The sequence below is a fragment of the Haliotis cracherodii genome, unplaced genomic scaffold (assembly GCF_022045235.1).
Source record: "Haliotis cracherodii isolate W230 unplaced genomic scaffold, xgHalCrac1.p SCAF_2, whole genome shotgun sequence".
NCBI classification, from domain to species: Eukaryota; Metazoa; Mollusca; class Gastropoda; order Lepetellida; family Haliotidae; genus Haliotis; species Haliotis cracherodii.
The window spans coordinates 19,964,522-19,987,360 of NW_027266275.1; the positions used below are offsets into that span (position 1 = coordinate 19,964,522).

Below are 22,839 nucleotides of genomic sequence, written 5' to 3' on the forward strand. Positions count from 1 at the left end.
TGTCCCCATAACGTGCATGCGCGTTAGCGGGGGTGCTAATCGACAGGCTGTTTAGTTCTATGGGTAGCAATGTGTTTTCCAGTGCAGGATCGCTCTGTTATATACATATCCCGTCACGGGCGCGGCTTTGACGATATAAGCGACGGAGAGAATAGCAACAGACGTCGTACCTAAGTCGCCATATCTATTATCGCGACATTGTGGTATTGACGGATTGAACGGCCTGACCGTGTTGTCACGTGACAACGGTATGGCGTTGAGCGCTGAATCGGTCTTGAGTATTACACAGTTTAAGCCCTGGCATACACCAAGAGGATATTCAGGTGCCCCACACCGTCGTCAGGCTGGAAGAGGTAAGTGTTTTGTTATTACTTGTGTTATGAATATGTTTTGTTTTTACGAATGTATATGCTCACCCCGATATGAGCCTGTATGTTCTCGAGAGTGTTAGATTCATGAAGTAAAAAAATCATTGAAGTGTTCAGCAAACTTGTAACGCCCGTCCATTTAACTGTTTGATTTATATCTACCAAGTGAATAGCATGAAATGTTGAATGTGATTTCTGATTAACTTTATAACTCGTTTTCCCTCTGACTCAATCCATTGCAATCTTCCCTGATTTTTCTCCTTTCACCGACCCCCACCCCCCTCCCAACTCACCCAACCTCCTCTCATTCATATATACTCCTCTCCTTTATTAATTCCATCCTCGTTACTCGCACTCATATTCTGTTACTCATTTTTTATAATTGGTAAGTCTTTTCTCCGAAAAAAACTCCTGTTACATTGAGTAAATCTCGCACGCACGCACACACACACACACACACACACACACACACACACACACACACACACACACACACACACACACAGGGGCGGTCGGGTAGCCTAGTGGTTAAAGCGTTCGCTCGTCACGCCGAAGACCCGGGTTCGATTCCCGACATGGGTACAATGTGTGAAGCCCATTTCTGGTGTCCCCCGTCGTGATATTGCTGGAATATTGCTAAAAGCGGCGCAAAACCATACTCACTCACACAAACACACACTCACACTCACACACAACTTACTTTCTCTCTCTCTTCTCCTCTGATGAGATACAAGTACACATAAGTCATGTACATTTTCACATGCATGTATATATGTACAGCCATACGTTTCTTCATGTGTGTACGTTCATGCGAATATAATGATACCATCGAGTGAACTTTGGCAGTCGTACACATAAACACGCATAAACGAGACGCTAACCACAAAAGTGAAGTAGTCGCCTTCAATACATACAAACACCCACATACATATAACATGCATGGAGACTATAGGCCCCACCAATCCTCGCTACTTTGTGACCCAGTGCAGATATACAGGCATGGGGTGTGTGGCAACAATCACACAGTCATCCGGGTGAGTGCACAAATGTGAAAGATATCAAACTAAAATCTGAGCATACTTTTGGCTCACTACCCAGTACTCATGATATATAAACCAAACACCCATCCATGCCAAAAATGATTAGATATTAAATACATAATTAATACACTATGTATAATAATCCTAGTGATATACCAGATACCCACGATATATCATTACCAGTGATATACAGTCAAGTCCCGTTAATCCGACATGGTTGGTTGCATATGATTAAGTCGAATTAACGAGTATCTCGGATAAACGAAATTAAGTCTAGTAGCAACGTTCGTGATCGAAAATCGGACAACTACACGATAGATACGGATACACATACGTAAGAAAAAAGAGAAAAAAGGAAGTATACATGTTGTTATTAACATTGTTAGCGGAACGTGTTTTCTGGATGCCCACGATGCATAACAGTGATATGCCAGTTGTTCACGATGTGTCATAATACCAGAGATATATACTGAATACCCTCGATGTGTCATAATACCAGAGATATATACTGGACACCCTCGATGTGTCATAATACCAGTGACTTATACTGGATACCCTCGATGTGTCATAATACCAGAGATATATACTGGATACCCTCGATGTGTCATAATACCAGTGATTTATACTGGATACCCTCGATGTGTCATAATACCAGTGATTTATACCAGACACCCAAGATGTATAATAATATCAGTGCTATACCTGTTGACCAGGATGTGCCATAATACCAGTGCTATACCAGATTCCCACGATATATAATAATACCAGTGCTATACCTGTTGGCCAGGGTGTGTCATAATACCAGTGCTATACCAGATTCCCACGATATATAATAATACCAATGCTATACTTGTTGACCAGGATGTGTCATTATACCACTGCTATACTAGATTCCCACGATATATAATAACACCAGCGCTATACCAGTTTGCCAGGATGTGTCATTATACCACTGCTATACTAGATTCCCACGATATATAATAACATCAGCGCTATACCAGTTGGCCAGGATGTGTCATTATACCAGTGTTATACTAGATGCCCACGATATATAATAACACCAGCGCTATACCAGTTTGCCAGGATGTGTCATTATACCACTGCAATACTAGATTCCCACGATATATAATAACATCAGCGCTATACCAGTTGGCCAGGATGTGTGATTATACCACTGCTATACTAGATGCCCACGATATATAATAATACCAACGCTATACCAGTTTGCCAAGATGTGTCATTATACCAGTGTTATACTAGATGCCCACGATATATAACACCAGCGCTATACCTGTTTGCCAGGATATGTCATTATACCAGAAATATTTCAAATGGTCACACTGTAAGAAAAGCCCATGCTGCGGTGTGATGTACTGAGTGCCCCTGCAACACCACCACAACGTTACGATGTGATGATCAAAGGCGGCATATTGGCGTGGTGCCTCGAACGGCATCGTCATAATATTCAAGCACTAATTCACTGGTCCGATAATAATATAAACATTGAAAAGCAACAAAATACAAATTTGAATCATTGCTTCCATTGCTGTATTGGATATATTTGTTTCAGGGTCTGTATGACAGACTAACGCCAGGGGAGCGTGAAAATTATGTCGAATGTTTTAGATTATGTTTAAAATTCATCAAGGAAACAGGGACATGCATGCAGGAAACATGCATACCATGGCGATCCCCATGAAGTGTGACCCCGCAATGTTACGAGAGGAGACGAGTGGAGATCGGAAGTTATATAGTACTTCAGTACTAATTTCAAGCGAAATTTTTTGTTAGGCTATGATTGTTTCCGTCATTTAGAATCTATTTTACAAATGTAGTCATTATCCCTGTCATTTAAAACAAGCGACCGTACATGGCACTATATTAATGTATTGAAGTTACTAGGTTGTTAATATCAAACAATAATTATTTCAAACAATCATGCCCTTTTGATCTCCGCCGCAGTACAAATATAACGACCACGATGTCGTGATTCACCGTGTCCACTGTCTATTTTGTCAATGCGGCTGTCATCATGGTGATTAAATGTACAATTCATTAGTTGTTCAGATGTCCATTGCCCCATTCCAGATGTAGATTTCATCTGGTGTCGTGATGTTCTGCGTCCGCTAATTGATGACATCCTCTTCGATTGCAGAGGCTTCTGACTGAGCAAATAATGTACGCGGACAGGTGATTATCAAATTGCAATGTTACCGTGGAAACGGGATTTGATTATTTTTTTTTATTTTTGTCGTTTGTTTATTTCTGCATTGCTGTCTCCACGGGTAAGCCATTGCAAAATGTTAGCTCCCCATTCAGGTTTATTAACGTGATACTTAATTTCGTTAATTGTAAATTTGTTTTTATAACAATTGACGTGATGTCGATCACGATGATAAAAAAAAGTAGTTGATGCCATGGTATTTTTTAACATAACGACTATCCATATGAATTGTTTAGAAAAGTAAGTAAGTGAATTTTATTTATTTATTTCGCCCATGAAAAACATGATAAACAGAGCATCGTGAACTTTGAATTTGCGGACATGGTGCCAAACAACAGCGTTTGCACATGCCTTTCTAAACACGCCTGACGTATATTTATATCCCCAAACTATATTAACCTGTGTATTTTCTTTCCGAAGGTTTTGTTACATGCGTCCTACATAAGCTTATTTCGATTAGAAATAACTCTGTGTCTATTATTTCTGGCAGATATCCATTCCCTTTATTGCTAAATCGTGGATAGGTGCGCCCGTAATAAGCCTGGTATTGATTTGTCTTGGTGTAATTGCTATGTATTTTAGGAATAATAAGATGACAGTCACACTGATTAACAGTTTTAATACGTCGAGTTTCTGTTTCCAAATCCATTATCGCAGTTATGTTTACCTGGCAGTGTCATGAATGAGGATGTACCTACCACCTGTGTTCATATCTAACAGATTACAGCTCACAGTCCACGCGACAGTAGGGTGATCAACGTATACATAATTGTTCTTTGTTACCAAATGATTACGATTGAGAGAAACAGTAACCTGTAATGGCAGTTCACCATAACGGTCTGTGATGTATTTGAGACTGGACTGCTCAAACAAGTGAGTGATAATGTGAGTATCGCCCCAGGTCGTCGGGCATTACGCACAATCAATCGGGTGTCTTAGTTGCAATGGTTGTTCATTCACCACTCTACGCAAACTTCATACCCAGCGTCCATTTTGACCAGCCGATTCACGTCTAGTCAGTTCTAACGACAGGGGCATTGTACCATCTAGTCAGTTCTAACGACAAGGGAATGGTACCATCTGGCCCGTTTCACAAACAACATTTAGTACCATCTAGTCAGTTCTAACGACAAGGACGTGGTACCATCTAGTCAGTTCTAACGACAAGGGTGTGGTACCATCTAGTCAGTTTTTACGACAGGGGCATTGTACCATCTCGTCAGTTCTAACGACAAGGATGTGGTACCATCTAGTCAGTTCTAACGACAAGGGCATGGTACCATCTAGTCAGTTCTAACGACAAGGGCATGTTACCATCTGGCCCGTTTCACAAACAAGCGTGTGGTACCATCTAGTCAGTTCTAACGACAAGGGCATAGTGCCGTCAAGCCAGTTTTAACAACAAACACATGGTACTGTCTAGAACATTTTAAAGACAGACAAATGGCACCATCTGATCAGCTCTAACGACAAACATAAAACATCAGGTGCCATCTAGCCAGATCTAATGATGAACATATGGTACCATCTAGCAAGTTCTAACGATGAACATCAGGTGCCATCTAGCCAGTTCTAACGATGAACATATGGTACCCTCTAGCTGGTTCTAATGATGAACATAAGGTACCATCTAGCCAGTTCTAACGATGAACATATGGTACCATCTATCCAGTTCTAACGATGAACATAAAGTACCCTCTAGACAGTTCTAACGATGAACATCAGGTGCCATCTAGCCAGATCTAATGATGAACATATGGTACCATCTAGCAAGTTCTAACGATGAACATATGGTACCATCTAGCAAGTTCTAATGATGAACATAAGGTACCCTCTAGCCAGTTCTAACGATGAACATAAGGTACCCTCTAGCCGGTTCTAATGATGAACATAAGGTACCCTCTAGCCAGTTCTAATGATGAACATAAGGTACCCTCTAGCCAGTTCTAACGATGAACATAAGGTACCCTCTAGCCGGTTCTAATGATGAACATAAAATGCCATCTAGCCAGTTCTAACGATGAACATAAGGTACCCTCTAGCCAGTTCTAACGATGAACATAAGGTACCCTCTAGCCAATTCTAACGATGAACATGATGTACAATCTAGCCAGTTCTGATGATGAACATCAGGTACCATCTAGCCAGATCTAATGATGACCATAAGGTACCATCTAGCTAGGTCTAATGATGATCATAAGATGCCATCTAGCCAGTTCTAACGATAAACATAATGTACCATCTAGCCGGTTCTAATGATGAACATAAGGTACCATCTACCCAGTTCTAACGATGAACATAATGTACCATCTAGCCAGTTCTAACGATGAACATGATGTACCATCTAGCCAGTTCTAACGATGAACATAATGTACCATCTAGCCATTTCTAACGATGACCATAAGGTACCATCTAGCCGGTTCTAATGATGAACATGATGTACCATCTAGCCATTTCTAACGATGAACATAAGGTACCCTCTAGCCAGATCTAATGATGACCATAAGGTACCATCTACCCAGTTCTAACGATGAACATAATGTACCATCTAGCCATTTCTAACGATGAACATAAGGTACCATCTAGCCAGATCTAATGATGACCATAATGTACCATCTAGCTAGTTCTAATGATGACCATAATGTACCATCTAGCTAGTTCTAATGATGAACATAAGATGCCATCTAGCCAGTTCTAAAGATGGACATATTGTACCATCTAGCCAGTTCTAATGACATAGGTAATGCGACATTGTGATTTATTTTCAAAATTGTTAAAAGATTAAAGCACGTTTGGTGAACAAGACGGGAACAAAAATGTCACCGCAACATGCACTTGACGCTTCCAAATACGTTCCTTGTCACATAACATAAACGCGCTTAGACACATAAACATGTTTCAAATGTCTGTTGATCTAAACATTTATCTGTGCATCTTTAGGATATATTACATGTTTCAAATCTTAAAGGCTTAGTTACTGACTGTGTTTAATCATCATCATCATCATCACCATCAGTGTTATCGTCGTCTTTGTTGCTCTTATTATTAACGTAATAATTATTAGACCAAGAGACACTGTTTCTTGTTAAATCGGTACCACGGTAGATATAGAAAACTCTTATTCGGGTTGTAATTCGTTTGATCAGAACAACCAACAGTTTCATTGCAATCGCCCAACTATGTATTGCCAAAGTTGTGAACAGTTGAAAACAAGATTGTTGTCAACAGGACCACAATGACATATCCTTCGGGTGTTCATCATACTTCTCATCAATCTGCCATAGCCGTATGATAGAGAGCAATTACTCGCGCAAGCTCTCAAAGCGGACCCTTCGTTCACACACCATACACAAACATCGTATATCATTGACATGTGTTTGAAGCCGATTTTATAAGACAATTATAGCTTCTGTTTCATGGCACTCCACAAATAACGCCCGGCCCCGGAGCGAGAAGGACAATCCCCTCACAGCTCAATTGTCCGATTTGATTTCCCATCACGAGCTTCCATAATGGATGGCTTTAATTTCTCATTGACCCTGGTCGTCTTGGTTGTTGATGCTCGTGGGTGGTCTCTGATGTATATTTCTGTTTGTTTATTCATTGAGTCGATGGAGTTATATCTGTGGGTGTTAAGTATGTTCTATATTCCTGTCGAGCGTTCTGTGAAAACCGTTAACTTAAAGTTCTCAGTAAACGAATATATGCCGAGTTATCCGGAGTTCGAGACAAGCGGTATGCTATTACATCACACATATGTGTCGATAAGGGTTCCACTGCAACCACACACTTACATTCGTCTTAAACGAATGTCGAGTTACAGGAGTTCGAGATAGGAATTACCACTCTAGTGTTGTTTGATTTCGATGGGTCCAGAGAGAGTAAGGATAATATTTGCTTTTGGGGTTGTTGTTTTTCGAAATTACTCAAAAGGTTGCAAGGCAGGTGGTGGGGTAGGTAATATTAGTTTAATTACAATATTCACGAAAACATCGTGGGAAATAGTGTTGTTGTTTCGGCCCATGTATTGTTTTGTGGTTGACACATTGATAAAACAAGCAAGGATTTCAGTGCTAATTTTCGTGTGTATGTTTACATTAAAACAAACGCACAATACAGCAGGTATACAACGAAAGAGGTGTTGAGTATCTCATTATTTCTACGAGTGTCAACTCAAAAATGCTTCTTAAATGTTGACATATGGTTTTTTTCATACCAATACCAAATTGTGTTACTATCTTTAATGTGGAGTGTCTGTCTGCGCGGAAACACAGATATGCAAAAGGAGCACTCTCTTAATGTAAAAGAGGAATATTATCTCTGTACGGGCTGTGGAGGGGCAGGTCAAGAATTAAGTGTATAAGAACAAACCTCTCAAGTCTGACAGTAAGAGCAGCTACAGGTAGTCGTCCTGTGTGTGCCTATCACTCCCCTTCTCACAGCCACTCGTGTTGGGACCCCGCACGCTCCCCGGGGAGCGTCAGGTCTTGATTGTATCATGTATATAACATTAGTCCTGGAGTGGCTGACATTGCTGTTTTTATCTATCGGTAATTACATTATTGTTGTGGAGTTCACTTTGAATACTTCTTAATATTGACATACTAAAGTTATAAATGTTTTATGTTAGCAAAGATATATAATAGACTACGATAATTGATTTCATACAAATGCTTATAAATAAAGTTTTATCAACAGCATACGTTTGTTCATGGATATCTGTTTCGGCAGATAATAGACACTGATTAGTCTCTGGCATTGACGGGTTTTTTATATTTACCTTTTCATCTTTTGTTGGGAGGGGTTATATATAGTACGTAACTGCGCTATTTTGTGGTGCTTTATAGTATTGATGGTGAAAAAAGGAAATTATAAAAATGTAACACAACAAAGAGACGTCAATGACGTTGACACACAAATCGTTTGACGTTATCAAATTTAAGCGTTTAAAATTTAATGAACGTCAAATGCCTTATCGTGATTGCACATGTGGATGTATATTATGGATTACGAAAGCTGTTTTGTCAGTTGATGCAACGTTCAAATAAGGAAACACTACATCATCCATTTTTCATAATGTCATGGACTGAGCAAAACAACGAGTTCATCTCGACAAATAATCCCAGAGGTCTAAGGCGCCCAAAATTCCCGAGACAAGGGAGTTAACTGACTATAAAAGTGGAAACTGGACTTTAACAGTCAGTTAACTCCTTGCCTCGGGAACATGGTCCCAAAGATGTCCCATAGATGTCCCCATAGATGTCCCATAGATGTCCCAAAGATGTCCCATGATCTGCCCACCGTGTGTTCGAATCCCCAGTTCACTCCGATTAGGAGCCATGGTATGTCACAACCTACCCGTGAGTGCCACGGTATAGATGTATATTTTTTCTGGTTTCACGAAGTGGTAGATGTCTCATCCCCTTTAATACACTGAACTGAATTAGATCAATTGAATGGATTAAACTAGATAAATTAAACGACTTTATACTAAAAAATAAAATAAATGACTAACTTAATCATGAGTTTCTCAGCTACATTCCTAGCTTAACAGGTTATCTAAGTGAACAGATTAGTAATCACTTTAATGTGGTTTTACTCCTATAAATCACAATGTGATATAACGGACACACACAGCGACGTTGACCTAACTCACTCACTCACTACCTCACTCACTCCAGGCTAGTAACTATCATCTCAGCATCTGGATACTCAAGTTGGTCAATACCTATCTACACGTCTTTACCGTCGTGTTATTCCGTCCGTTTACGATATACATCAAATATTTATAGGCAGTATAGACTTACGCGAAAGCGGAACACACAATTGTTCCTTTCTAAGCCATACACAGAAAAGATTTTGACTTTGGAAAGGCCTGTATTTATCGTGGAAGCCATTTCACACGCGATCTTCTAATCTCCACAGTGCGTGCCCTGCGCTCGTGAGAAAGGTGGTTGCTGTGGGATTGGTATTGATCCCCAGGGAGTAGAGGTAGGGGCAGCAGGGTGGGGTAGATGTCTGCAGTGGTAGGCGCGTGTGGAGTGTACCCCTCTCCTCTCACGGAGTATCCTAGGTAGGTGAGGCACCAGTATTTTTAGGGAGTAGATTTCGTACGTTGTGTCTTTATTGGTCATTGGGAAAAACAAAGAATTTTCTTTCTTTGTTTACGATGTCTGTGGTGTGTATTATGTTATTATAGTACATGTATTACGATGTCTGTCATGTGTATTATGTTATTATAGTACATGTATTAGGATGTCTGTGATGTGTATTATGTTATTATAGTACATGTATTACGATGTCTGTGATGTGTATTATGTTATTATTGTACATGTATTACGATGTCTGTGATGTGTATTATGTTATTATAGTACATATATTACGATGTCTGTGAATTGTATTATGTTATTATTGTACATGTATTACGATGTTTAACTGGCATCTTAACGCGTCTTGCTGCTGGTGACAAAAAGTCCTGATATTGAATATGGCTACAGAAATCTGGTTATGTTATTTCTTAATACAAATATCGTTTTGAATAATTAGGCGACATCAAATGTCAAATATTACATCAAATGTTTCACTCTCTCATGATGTTTTCGCTATACTTCCTATGCCTTCTATTCCATATGGTCACGGGTATGAAATTATCGGATATATAAAACTGATTAAACACGTAAACACCCAGCATCGCCAAACCCTTCTTTAACCACTGAGGTAAATTTCTTTGGTCTGTCAAACATTTCATTTCATTTATAAGCAACTGTTTGGCATTCTGGAAGTTGGTGGGTAAATAAGAAAACTTACAACTGTGTATGTTTTCTTACTGTATGAGTAGTTGAGCAAGTAGAGCGCGTATCTCAATCAACTGTTGTCCAACACTTACCGGTCATTCGAACTTCTTTCTATCACGGACGGTCCAAGACATACTGGGTAATTGACCCGACACACTTTGAAAATGGCACCACCTCATTGCCTCGACAATACAACAAATAATATATCCATCTTATTAAACTGTCGGTCAAAATATAATATACACTAATTGAATTTGACCAAACAATTACAAACCTCATCGAAACGTTACTATGCTGAAAACAGTCGCCAAAACACTGCAAACTTCAGCCCAAAAAACAACTTTGATTCCCGTATTAAATACATCACCATCGAATAACCATTTCATGTTTGTTTCATTTTTAGCCACCGTCAAACATTGGAGTATACTTTCTTTTTTTTATGATAGATGCCCTAGGCCTATTCACTACCTCTGCATCGTTTATTATCAAGGATGCCTATATTTCCTTGATTCATGTTTCCTAAGAGAAACTGGACTCTATTGTATGTTTTTATTACTTGGAGTAAGAGTATACATGTGGTCGAATTGGTTTCTTTCGTGTTTTAGATCTGTTATTGATTATCTGGTCTATTTTCAATTGTAACAGAGATACGAATAAGATTACCCCTATTCACAACCTGTTTATTATAACGACCGGGGAGGGGTCTTAAACAAACTCACTTCGTACCAACCGAATTATTATTCGCATTAATGTTTTTAACCACATGGACTCCTCGGAAGCGTTATAGCCGATATCGCGTTATATCCAACCTCGTTATATCAAAAGAGCACTGCAAGTAATGGAAATACCAAATACAGTTTATCATAACTGTGTTTCGTTAACGGCAAGTTGTAACAGTATGACACGTATGTAGCACCAACTTTAACTGTATATGTGTCACCTGGTTATACAATATCTGTATTACGTCCATCAAATAAGTCAAAATAATTCGATTACAAACGATTTCTATGCTTTCCATGATAAGCAGCGGGAAGTGTCAGTCGATCAGCTTGTCAGCCAGAGTTACTGATCGGGTTTTATACCCTGGCCATGTAAACTGGCAGCTTGAATGCCACCTTGGTTTGTTGTACGAAAAATGGATCTCGGGGATTTGAGGTTATGTGATGTGAGGTGACATGGGCCATAACCTCGCGTACAAGACTGTTATTACACTCATATTGCTGTGTGTACTGGTCCCTGCGTATGGGTTTACAGTGCTACCCCATTGAGGTAATATGACACAGTTTAACATGGATACCCCACTCAGACACAGTGTGCTGACTCCGAGACGACCAGTCCTTGTTTTAGCCCTTAATGCCTAGCGCCAGGTAGACGGATATAAAGGCAATATATTATTACCAAGTAAATACACAGGACAGTGTCGTGTTGCGGTGGGGAAGTGTCGAAATGGTGATTTGGCGTTGTGTTGTATATAGAGTCGTGTTGGTGTTGGCTTTGCAGCAGTTGACGCGCGGTGAAGTAATGTCATGTTGGTCCTGTTGTAGTAGCGGGTTGGAGGTTGTGTCAAGCTGGTGTTGTGGCAGTCACGAGCTGGTGTTGTGGCAGTCACGAGCTGGTGTTGTTACAGTCACGAGCTGGTGTTGTGGCAGTCACGAGCTGGTGTTGTGGTAGTCTAAAGCTGGTGTTGTGGCAGTCACGAGCTGGTGTTGTGGCAGTCACGAGCTGGTGTTGTTGCAGTCACGAGCTGATGTTGTGGCAGTCTCAAGCTGGTGTTGTGGCAGTCACGAGCTGGTGTTGTGGCAGTCACGAGCTGGTGTTGTTGTAGTCACGAGTTGGTGTTGTGGCAGTCACGAGTTGGTGTTGTGGCAGTCACGAGCTGGTGTTGTGGCAGTCTAAAGCTAGTGTTGTGGCAGTCACGAGTTGGTGTTGTGGCAGTCACATGCTGGTGTTGTGGCAGTCACGAGCTGGTGTTGTGGCAGTCTAAAGCTGGTGTTGTGGCAGTCACGAGCTAGTGTTGTGGCAGTCACGAGCTGGTGTTGTGGCAGTCTAAAGCTGGTGTTGTGGCAGTCTCAAGTTGTTGTTGTGGCCGTCTTAAGTTGTTGTGGCATTCTCGAGTTGGTGTTGTGGTAGTCTAAAATTAGTGTTGTGGCATTATCAAGTAGGTGTGGGTTCGGTGATACTGTGAAGTATTAAGTAAATAAGTCCCTAACTGTACAGCACTTTACAACCCACATCACTGCATCGACATCATCACGTTACACCTGGTAACAGTTTAATATGGCATCATTGATGAATTTGACTCTAGACACGAAATGACATCTAGATAGCTCGTTTGATCTTCTGTTGCTATGGAAATACGAACTGTGCTGCATTGGACAGAGACGTGTTGACATTTGTTGTATTGTTTGTTTAATATTAATGGACTTGCAACAATGTTTTCAAATCAACACTCACACAGGAAACCTATAGGGGGATGGAGCGTGCGTGATGCAATCAGCCACGACAAGAAGCAGTTATAGAAATGAATCTAGTTTGGGCCACATGGCATTCTTACCGCCCTAAAACATGCATTGTCAAATTTATCATCAAAATTCCACATAACTAATTTGAATAGGTGGCTTTATTATAACCTGGCATCTGTTTCAACCCTTAAAGAGATCGCGTCAAATTTTATGAGGACTATAAACAGGTTGCATTACATTCTAAAATGTACTTGTTGGTAGTTACTGAACAATGTCCTACCTACATGTAACATAGGTAGTCAGTGTCGTTTCTTAACACTGTCATTGGTGTAAGCCCAGTCAATTTAGTGTGCAGTGTGCATAGGTGCGGCCCTTAAGCACGCCAGAAAATGATCGTGGCTTCGAACCCTGATTCGCCCCGATTTTATTTCGAGATTTGTCAGCACCATACCCATACTCGTTGGTTTCACCGAAAAGGAGACCTGCATCATTGCGGGCGTTCCTCCCACATCAAGCTGACACGCCGTGATATAACTATATACTGTTACGACCGACGTTAAACCTAATTCAGTCACTCACTGGTAAAGCCTTGACTTTGTGACATGGAAAAGATCAGCGTGGTGATTTATTGTAATTGCATGTGCCTTATGGTGTGGCTGTGGATACTTGGTTTGTCCACAGGTTATTAAATACCCAGGCAGGCATACAGAGGCTGATGTGGACCACATTCTTCATAACCTTCACTCAATGGCTGTGTCGTAATCTGGTTATATGTATATGTTGGCTCACCTGCCGAGAACTACCGCATATCAAGTCAATCTTACACCCGCACCGGTACAGGATTGTAACCAACCCAGGGTATTTACCCCGGTGTCACGTAATCTAAATTATCTCTTTGTCACTGATTACTTCACTCAGCCGACTGGACTGTTTTATGATTGTGTGATCGATGAGCTCAATATTGTTCTTCATTTTTTTCAGACTGACTGGGACGCGGTATGGCAAGGGACCCAAAGCTCAGATCATAACGATTGCTGGCTGTGATCGTGTGCTGAAACAGGAATGGGGTGAAACACTACAGTGATATAATGTCGCAGATAGGAACTATTGCTCGGCAGGGCACATTTGACACAGCACCGGCCGATTCTATCAAAGGGAACAGCATTAAACGAGGTGATATAGAAATACCTGTAGTAGAGCCTGAGTCGACGGCCAAGAAATCGAAGAGGGAAGCTAAAAAGACTGACAAAAATGCTAACAGTGTATCTGACAAAAGTTCAAAGGATTCGAAACCTACCGGAGGGAATAATATTAGCAAGTTTGCCAATGTACCACCAGTCAGTACCTCTAAACCTGAGGTCTCAAACGATTCACAGCAGCAGACTACTTCGTCGAAAGGAGCGCTGAGTTCACTCAACAGTAAAATATCCAAGGGTAATTCTCCTGCTCCAGTTCCAAACCACCCAAAAACAGACGACAAACCAAGGCCTGCTCTCTCTGATTCTCTGTCCAAGCGTCTGCGCGAATCGCCAAGACGGGACCCCAGTCCATCGAAGCAGGTTGAAGTTGGGAAGAAGTCCAGAAAAGATGACCGGAAACATTCGGATAGTTCGGCGAGTTCGGGTAACAGAGGTAAACAAAGCGAAACATCTGCTCAAGCTTCTCCTTCCTCGAATTCAAAGAAGGGGGATAGGCATGTTGATATGTCAAAAAGAAAACGATCTGAGTCTGATGTGTCTGTGAGCGATGATAGGCCAAGTAGGCCCCGGAACAGACCGGATCGTGGTATGACGAACTCAGTGTCACAAGACAGAGCAAAAGATGGTACTCGGTCTCGAAAACTTTCGCCCTCAAGGTACGAGGACGTTGATGTGTCTACCCCTAGAGACAACACGTTTCGATACGAGGAAATGAAAGATGATCCAGTGCCTTTACACCCTCAAAAGGAGGTTTATAAACCAAAACGAAACTCTGACACGCGGATTAATACGGGAAGGGACGAAATGTCCCGAACAGTGCCAAATGCCTATGGGCAAACAAGAAACTCTGTTGATTCAGATAGGCGGGAAACTTATGAGCAAATTCGGCTAGAAAGGGATGGTTTGATTCGAGCGGAAGCTGTATATAAAAAAAGGATAAAGCAGCTGGAGGATGAAGCGAAACTGTTTGTAAACGATGTTGACAGTTTGTCAGAAGAAAATAAAACCTTGCGTGCCAGAATGGAGAGTTTGGAGACTAACAAGACCTCCCATGTGGAGGATGTAAGAAAAGAAAATCAACACCTACTGCAGAGATCGGAGAAGCTAGATAGAGAAAACCAAGAGTTGTGGATGGATAACCAAAAGCTCAAGACTGAGAAGTCCGATCTGGGCAACAAAGTTCATAGACTCACGTCTGATATAGAAGCATTGCAAAAGGCCCTCAATTCCACCGAATCTAAGAAGAATGAGGAAATTCGGGATCTTCAAAGCCAAAACAAGAAGACTGAATCTGATTATGATAATCTGAAAACTTCAGTTTCCGATCTTGAAATGAAAATTGTTGATCTGCAATCTGAGAATAAAGCATTAACTGAGAGTTTAAGTGAGAAAAGACGAGAACTTGAAGAGCTAGCGAAAGCTCTCCAAAGTGATAAGGAAATTCAAAAAGACCTGAAACAGAGCCAAACAGAGTTAGAACATGTGCGCAAAAATTTGAATAACATCACGCGAGAGATGGAACAATTCCAGCAAAAATTCAAAGACCTTGTGGCAGAGAAAGGTAAGGTTGACGAAACAGTAAAAGAAAAAGATGTCGAAATTTTCAGCATGAAAGATGCACTCAGGAAAAGAAAGTCAGCCAATGCAGATCTGCAAAATCAGATTGAAAGTTTGAAAAAGGAAATCGAAAAATTGAAATCTGAAAATGCAGAGTTGAGATTACTGAAGAAAGATATATCTGACATGAAAGAAAAGGTGAAAACATTGAATGATGAGCTTGGGAAGAAGGCTGAAGGAAACAAAAAACTTAAGCGTGAAAAGTCTGATAACAAGAGTTATATAGAAGAATTGAAACGAGGGCTTGCTAATGCCGCGGCTTCAGCTGAAACTGAAGCTGAAACATTCCGGGAAAAGTTGTCCACCGAGCAACAAATGATGAAAACGATGAAAGAAGAGATGGAACGAAAATCAAACTATATATCTAAACTGGAAACTGAAACATTTGAAATGAATATGAAATTTGATTCCTTGAATGAGAAAGTTCGAGAACTGGAACGGGAACAGAAGGAATGGGAAAGCAAAAGAGATCATGTAAGCGAGATAGAAAGTAATAACAAGAAACTGATAGACGAAAACAGACGTATTCGGCAGATGCTTGTTGAGAGAAACATGGAGGTAACTAACCGGAAGACTGAGAAAACAGTGCTTACGTCAAGGCTTGAAAAAATGGAGAAGAAGCAGGTGGACTCGGACATCAAGGTGAAGCAGCTGCAGGGATGGGTGGACGATATATACAAGGAAAACGACCCCATCGTCGTTGTGACAACTACACCTCTGCAGGAGCCTGTTCGTGCCAGAGCCAACAGGCCCAAGGCAAAAAAGCCAGCTTCCAAAAGTTTGGAACCAATTTCTAAAGGATCCAGTATCAGTTTAGAGGACCTTCGGCAAAGTGACCATCGAATCCCCAGCCCTCTCACACCACCAAGTCTGCCTGCCATTGATTTTAAGGTCCAGAACTTTGGCTATTATGATATCTATAAACAGAAGCTAAAGCTGATGAGAGGGAGGCGGTTTTAGATGTTGTTAGCAATGGGTGGCATTGAACGGATTATATGAGGGAAGAAGAATGTGTTCTTGAGTGCCTTTGGGATTCCTACCAAACAGATGCAAATATATGTTGTGCATGTGAGTGGATTATCACTTGGTAGGATCACATAGATTGATATCATTTCGAGATACAGACAGTCCTCCCAAGATGTATATGTGCGGGGATGCATTTTGTTCCAAATCGGGAGGCCAACATGTATAATGACCCCCCTACGAAACAAATACTAACATATTTTTTCAATTCACCAATGGATTTATTTGGCCAGGATGCTCGAAAATACCGATTTAAGTATCATGATACATAGATTATAGTGATGGTCATGTGTTTTCGTAATCGACATGAACGGAACAGTACTGTTGTGACAGCATTCGACAAACACACTGTTAATTTACTATTGTGCATATTTTCATTGTGGACGAACAACAATGGAAGGTCATCACGGTAACTAGCAAGTGCTAACCGAAATAGTTTGATCCTATGGGGACAAAGCTGGCTCAAGTAGGATTGATTTACAAAGAGGATTGCCTGTACACGGATTCCCAGGGATCGTGGAGGATTTACTAAATGGCACATTGCAACAAGTGACAAGTCCTGTTTAACCACAAAACGCTGAACACGTATTACCTTGAAATACTATATTAATCTGTTTGAAACTTGTGTGAACAAAACCCATCACCATCATTATATTTATTAAGTTTCGTTTGACATGTTTTGGGAAACTTTCAGATGCATTAGTTTATTATCCTTTCTCATGATAATGAATATTAAGTCTGCATTTATTATTTATGAAATTTATATACGATTATATGCATTGTGAATTTATTCTTGAAACATAACAGTATCGTCCAAATGGTTATATATTCATTCCTATATACTAAAAATCCAAATTTCTTACAGCAGAATACATTACTTTTCAGGTTGATTTAGCTCAGTACGAGCAGTGAACACACAATCATGTCAAGGACCAAAAACATTGTCTGAGACTGGTGTGAAACAAGGTCTCTTATCTTAATGCCACTATTACCTACACTGCGGGAAGGACGTCTGTGAGAAAGCTTCAACTCAACCTGCACTCGATGCTGGGTTGGGTAGAAGCACCCGTATTGTCACTCGGAAGTAGCTGCGTGTAGGACTTTCATGCAGGAACATAGGAACGCTCAACAGTCTGTGATACTAATCTGTGATACATCGCATAGCGTGATGGGGCCATTAACAATCACATGGAAACCTTTTACCTTCAGTATTCGTGGAGTCATTACTTGATATTATGTTATCTGATTCTTCTTGTGGTCACACAATGCAGCCTATAGACACGGTGCCTTATGGTGGCTCTGAGGAACATGTGTTCACTGTCAGTTTTACGTTAGAGTCACACAATATTAACCACGTGGTTGGGAAACTCTTAAAATTAAACATGTTACACAGTACTTCTCTTCATGGATCAAAGTGGGTATGTTTGTAGCAATGTTCTGGGGCGTCGTTTTTCTCAGTGCCAATTAGTTTGCTAGGATCCGCTGGTTGTAGGTTCGAATCCCAGATACACCCAGATTATGATCCTTGGTCTGTCATCTATACCTATACCCATGGTTTTAATCAAGATAGTAACGTCTACGATCTACGTCACTTTGGTGTGCTTATTCAAAGTTAAGTTGATAGATACACCGTGGTAAACCTCAAGTATTGCTCAAAGAGGCGTTAAATTTACACACTCTCTGCTTGGCACTCGTGGAATGTTTTTGGTTAGTCCCGTTGGAAAAATAGTCTTATTTCTCATGATTTTATCAAAACTGGTTTGAAAGGGAGCGCACGTGCGTGCGTGTGTCGATGAAAATATACTTGATTCTAATGTACCTTGTGGCCGCTTTAGGCTACGTCAGCTGCGGCTCAAAATAGGCGGGTTGCTTTACTTGACCATGATGCGTGTTTTCTACAGCATTCTTGCTGTTGGTTGCGAGCATCATGTGCGTGAGATTTTATTCGTAATCTTTGTATCGTCAAACGGTCAATGATGATTAATGTCATTTGAATAGATGTTCTCAAATGCCAGCGTTGCTTAAAGAAAACCTCTTGAATTATCTTGAATCTACGGACTCCATAAATAGAAGCGTAAGTGCAACCAAGGACATGATAAGGTACCACAGCCTACTCCCGTATGGATTTATTCCAGACACTTGAGTACACAGGCGTGGCTTAATCATCCCCATCTCCTTCAGATCAATGGGGATGAACAGTAATATTCCTGATTCCCCGTCGGTTGTTCTAGCGACTTAGCTTCATCGGGGTCCAGCGTTGCATGTCTCTGGCTTTATTGTTCCATCCCCGGACAATGACCATCGACCAGCTTACATTCCTGTTTTGGAATTTAAAGTGCCTTTTAAGTCATGTTATTGTCTCTGTACTCCGAAGTATGGCTTATGTGAACGTGTGTATACCTGGCATTGTCCTGGAGTCACGGCTTGGCGGTGATAAATATTTATGGTTTCGAAACCCGATCGTTATGGATTATTTTCATGGGTGCATACACAGTGCATAGAGCATGTGGAAGGACGGTGTGCAGGACTGACATGCTTGCCGCGGGGTAGTGTAGCTGCATGTGGGCTCACTCATGGGAATTAAGCATTGCTGATAATGTAATGCGATTATCCTTTTTCAGCTTATACTACTGTATGTGATTGTTCTCATTGCTTTCCTGTACATTAGGATATTGTTAGGCATATATTCAATCGCGTTCAGTTAAAAGATAAAGTAGAATTTGAATAATGTGAAATGCCATTAATCCGAACATCGTCTAATGCGGACACCTGCCTTCCCGGGCAATTATTGTCGGATCTTCATTATATACTACTTAAAAGAACAAAAGAACACCCGATTCTTTCATATTATAATAGTTATTCTGTCATGACAATTACTTTTGATAGTATATAATTACTACATTCTAATAATTCGTTCATGCCGAAATGTGTCAATCCAGACGACGTACTAATAACGGTACCGTTCGTATTAACGGAGTTCACTCTACGTCATGCTGGTTTAAACTGAAACTCTTTATGTTATATATGGCACATTATGCACCATGTTTTTATGTTGTTGAATTATTGTCAAAAGTTGAAAATGAAAAAGGATGAAGCTGATAAATTGTCATCGTTCACAATCGGAATGCTGCGAGCTGCATACATCTTTTCGAATGCTTTTTGTATTGCCACGACTGTGATGATCAAGTTGTAGAACCCCTGCTCATAGAGAACAATTGTTTGTTTGACACACTGTACAGATCCTGTATTTACTGTATCTACGCACCATTGTACAAATTGTATCATACTTGTACATAAGGACCAGATAATTTATTGATGTGACAAAAAACTATCATGTCTGAAAATAAATCTTTCTTACAGAATATCACGCTTTGTTTTTGAAAGTGACATTGTTAGTTAGGCCAATATGAAAGTTTTGTCCATAGTTAGCGCCATACTTGTGCTTGTAATGACCTACAGATCTGCAGATTCTATTGTACTGGGGTTCCATGTGTAGGAACCACGGTGTGGTGTAACTGAAATACTATTGAAAGCAGCGTTAAATCCCTCTACTCACTCACCATCTTATCCAATCAACCAGTGAAGATCCGGGATAGAATAGGTCTACAGCTACCCATGCTTGCCGTAAAACGCTACTCTGCTTGTCCTGAGAGGCGACACACGGGATCGGTTGTTCAGGCTCGTTGACTTGGTTGATGCATGTCATCGTATCCCAATTGTGTAGATCGATGCTCATGATATCAATCACCAGAGAGTCTGGTCCAGACTCGATTATTTACAGACCGCAATCCTATAGCTGGAATGTATTGCTGAGTGCGGCGTTAAACAACAAACAAACAATTTGAAACATTCATTCAATCATATACAATGTTTAACTTAGTTTAAAATACTATCATAAAGTTCTCTTTATTAGGAAATCGATTTCTCACTTGTACATTTCGTTTAGATTAATCTGTAACTGAAGAGTGAATGGGAGGTTTTACGCCGAGATGTTTGCAGTTATCCAACCATATGACAACGGCATGGGTTTCACACATGGTTTCCTCGTGTGGAATGGAACCCGGGCCTTTTTCGTTACGCAACACTTTAGCCACTAGACCATCTCAATGCCCAAGAGTCAATGGAGAAATGAGCTTCCATGTATGTGAGTGTGTGTCTGCGTGTCTATCTGTGTGTGTGTGCGTGCGTGCGCGCGCGCGTGCGTGCATGCGTGCGTGCGTGTGTGTGTGTGTGTTTGTGTGTGCGTGCGTGCGCACGTGTGTGTGTGGTTCAAAAGTTTATTAACATATACCTACATAATGCCCAAGTTCTTTCCCATAAGACTTACATACACGATAAATGTGCAGACTACGTTCAAGACCGATATATCCCGAACGTAATGTGTCGTCATTTATTACCGGCCTTTGATGTCACAATGCAGTCAGCCGTGAAACCTGTGGCTGTGAGATTATAATAATCCTATTGGTTTCCTTTGTGTAGCACACCCTCCTCGACGATATAACCAACCACTTAGAAGATTACAGATTGGATTTGAGTTGTGAAATGTGCCATTGGTTTATTTTCTGTATTTGCCACAGCAATACAGCATGTGATAAATCGTGTTGAAATCGTCGAGCGGCATTATACCATACTCACTCACCAGCGACTCTTGCCTTTCTCGCGGCAAGTTGAGTTGAGTGAGTGAGTGCGTTTTTACGCCGCTTTTAGCAATATTCCCGTCTGAAATGGCCTTCCTAACTTATAAACCCCACTGTTGTGACGTGACATGTATGACTGAAGATAATAAGCTTCTGGGCCAAAGAACGTATACACCCATGTTTGATGGTGGCTAAAAATCAAACAAACAAGAAATGGTTATTCAATGGCGATTTATTTGATACGAGTATTATAGTTGTGTTTTGGTCCTTAAATTTGCCGGGCGGTCGGGTAGCCTAGTGGTAAAAGCGTTCGCTCGTCATGCCGAAGACCCGGGTTCGATTCCCGACTTGGGTACAATGTGTGAAGCCCATTTCTCTTGTTCCCCAGAGTGATATTGCTGGAATATTGCTAAAAGCGGCGTAAACTCAAACTCACTTCCATTAATATTGCAGTGTTTCGGCGACTTTTTTTTAGCCTGGTAACGTTTTAATAACGTTTGTAATTTTTTGGTCAAATCGGTTTTCCAAGTGTTTACTTTCTTTTGACCGGCAGTTTATTATTTGTGAGTATACAAGAAACAAATCAATCAGCATCATCGACTTCATTTCTATAGGTTAGTTCTTTGATTTGAATATATACATATATATATATATATATATATAATGTTAAAGAAAGATTGATCATTCTGATAATTTGTCCTGTGTGTAACTGAAGCAATGTATTTGGGTAATTAAAGCACTGTTAACAGCAAGCTTAATACATCCTGAATTTGTGACCAACATGTTTTTAAAATCACTTGAATAAATCTTAACTTGGTAAAACCCGGCTTAATACCTCTTTAACACCATTGCTGCTATTAACCTCTTTTTACATGTCGACTTACACAAACATTGAGCCGACTTTCAATACACAAAGCGTTTGAGATATCTTTCGTGTGAGACGCGAGCGATCATTCATGCTGTCAGTGTGGACACGGCATTGAGTACAATGATCACCAGTGAACAATATCATCTCGTATCTGTAATAACGAATGATTCCCCATTTAGCCGACACCCAACACTTAGTCTACCTCGGTCTCTACAGAAGGCACGGTACCCGAAGGCACCTACCGTACTTCCCGTAATAAGCGCCCAGGGAGCTCTCAAAATTAGAAAGGGCTCTTATAAGAATATTATTTACGTGGGAAAAAAAAGAAAAAAGTTGAAAGATCTTAAATTTCGTCTAAAAGGTTTATATACGACAGATATATCTTTCCAGAATTTAATTGCCCATACTTAAGGATGCATGTAACACACGAATGTGTATTATACACGAATAAATATGTCTTGTGTACATTGATCAATCGGTGGGGGTGCTACTTGGGACTGTTCACTAGCCAGTCGCCGTGGTCGCTTATTAGAGCGGGGCGCTTATTACGTCGAATATGGTATGTTCTATTTGTCGGGTTGATTGTGGTGATCATGTAGGCCTAAAG

General features: G+C 40.6%; 1 protein-coding gene across 1 annotated transcript; it reads left to right on the top strand.

The window, feature by feature from the left end:
• Nucleotides 1–202: 202 nt before the first annotated feature.
• LOC139468795 (uncharacterized) lies at nt 203–17,402 on the top strand. Its single transcript, XM_071250932.1, has 2 exons — nt 203–353; nt 13,870–17,402. The coding sequence occupies exon 2, from the start codon at nt 13,977–13,979 to the stop codon at nt 16,662–16,664; it is 2,688 nt and encodes an 895-aa protein (XP_071107033.1). The 5' UTR covers nt 203–353; nt 13,870–13,976; the 3' UTR covers nt 16,665–17,402.
• The last annotated feature ends 5,437 nt before the right edge of the window (nt 17,403–22,839 follow it).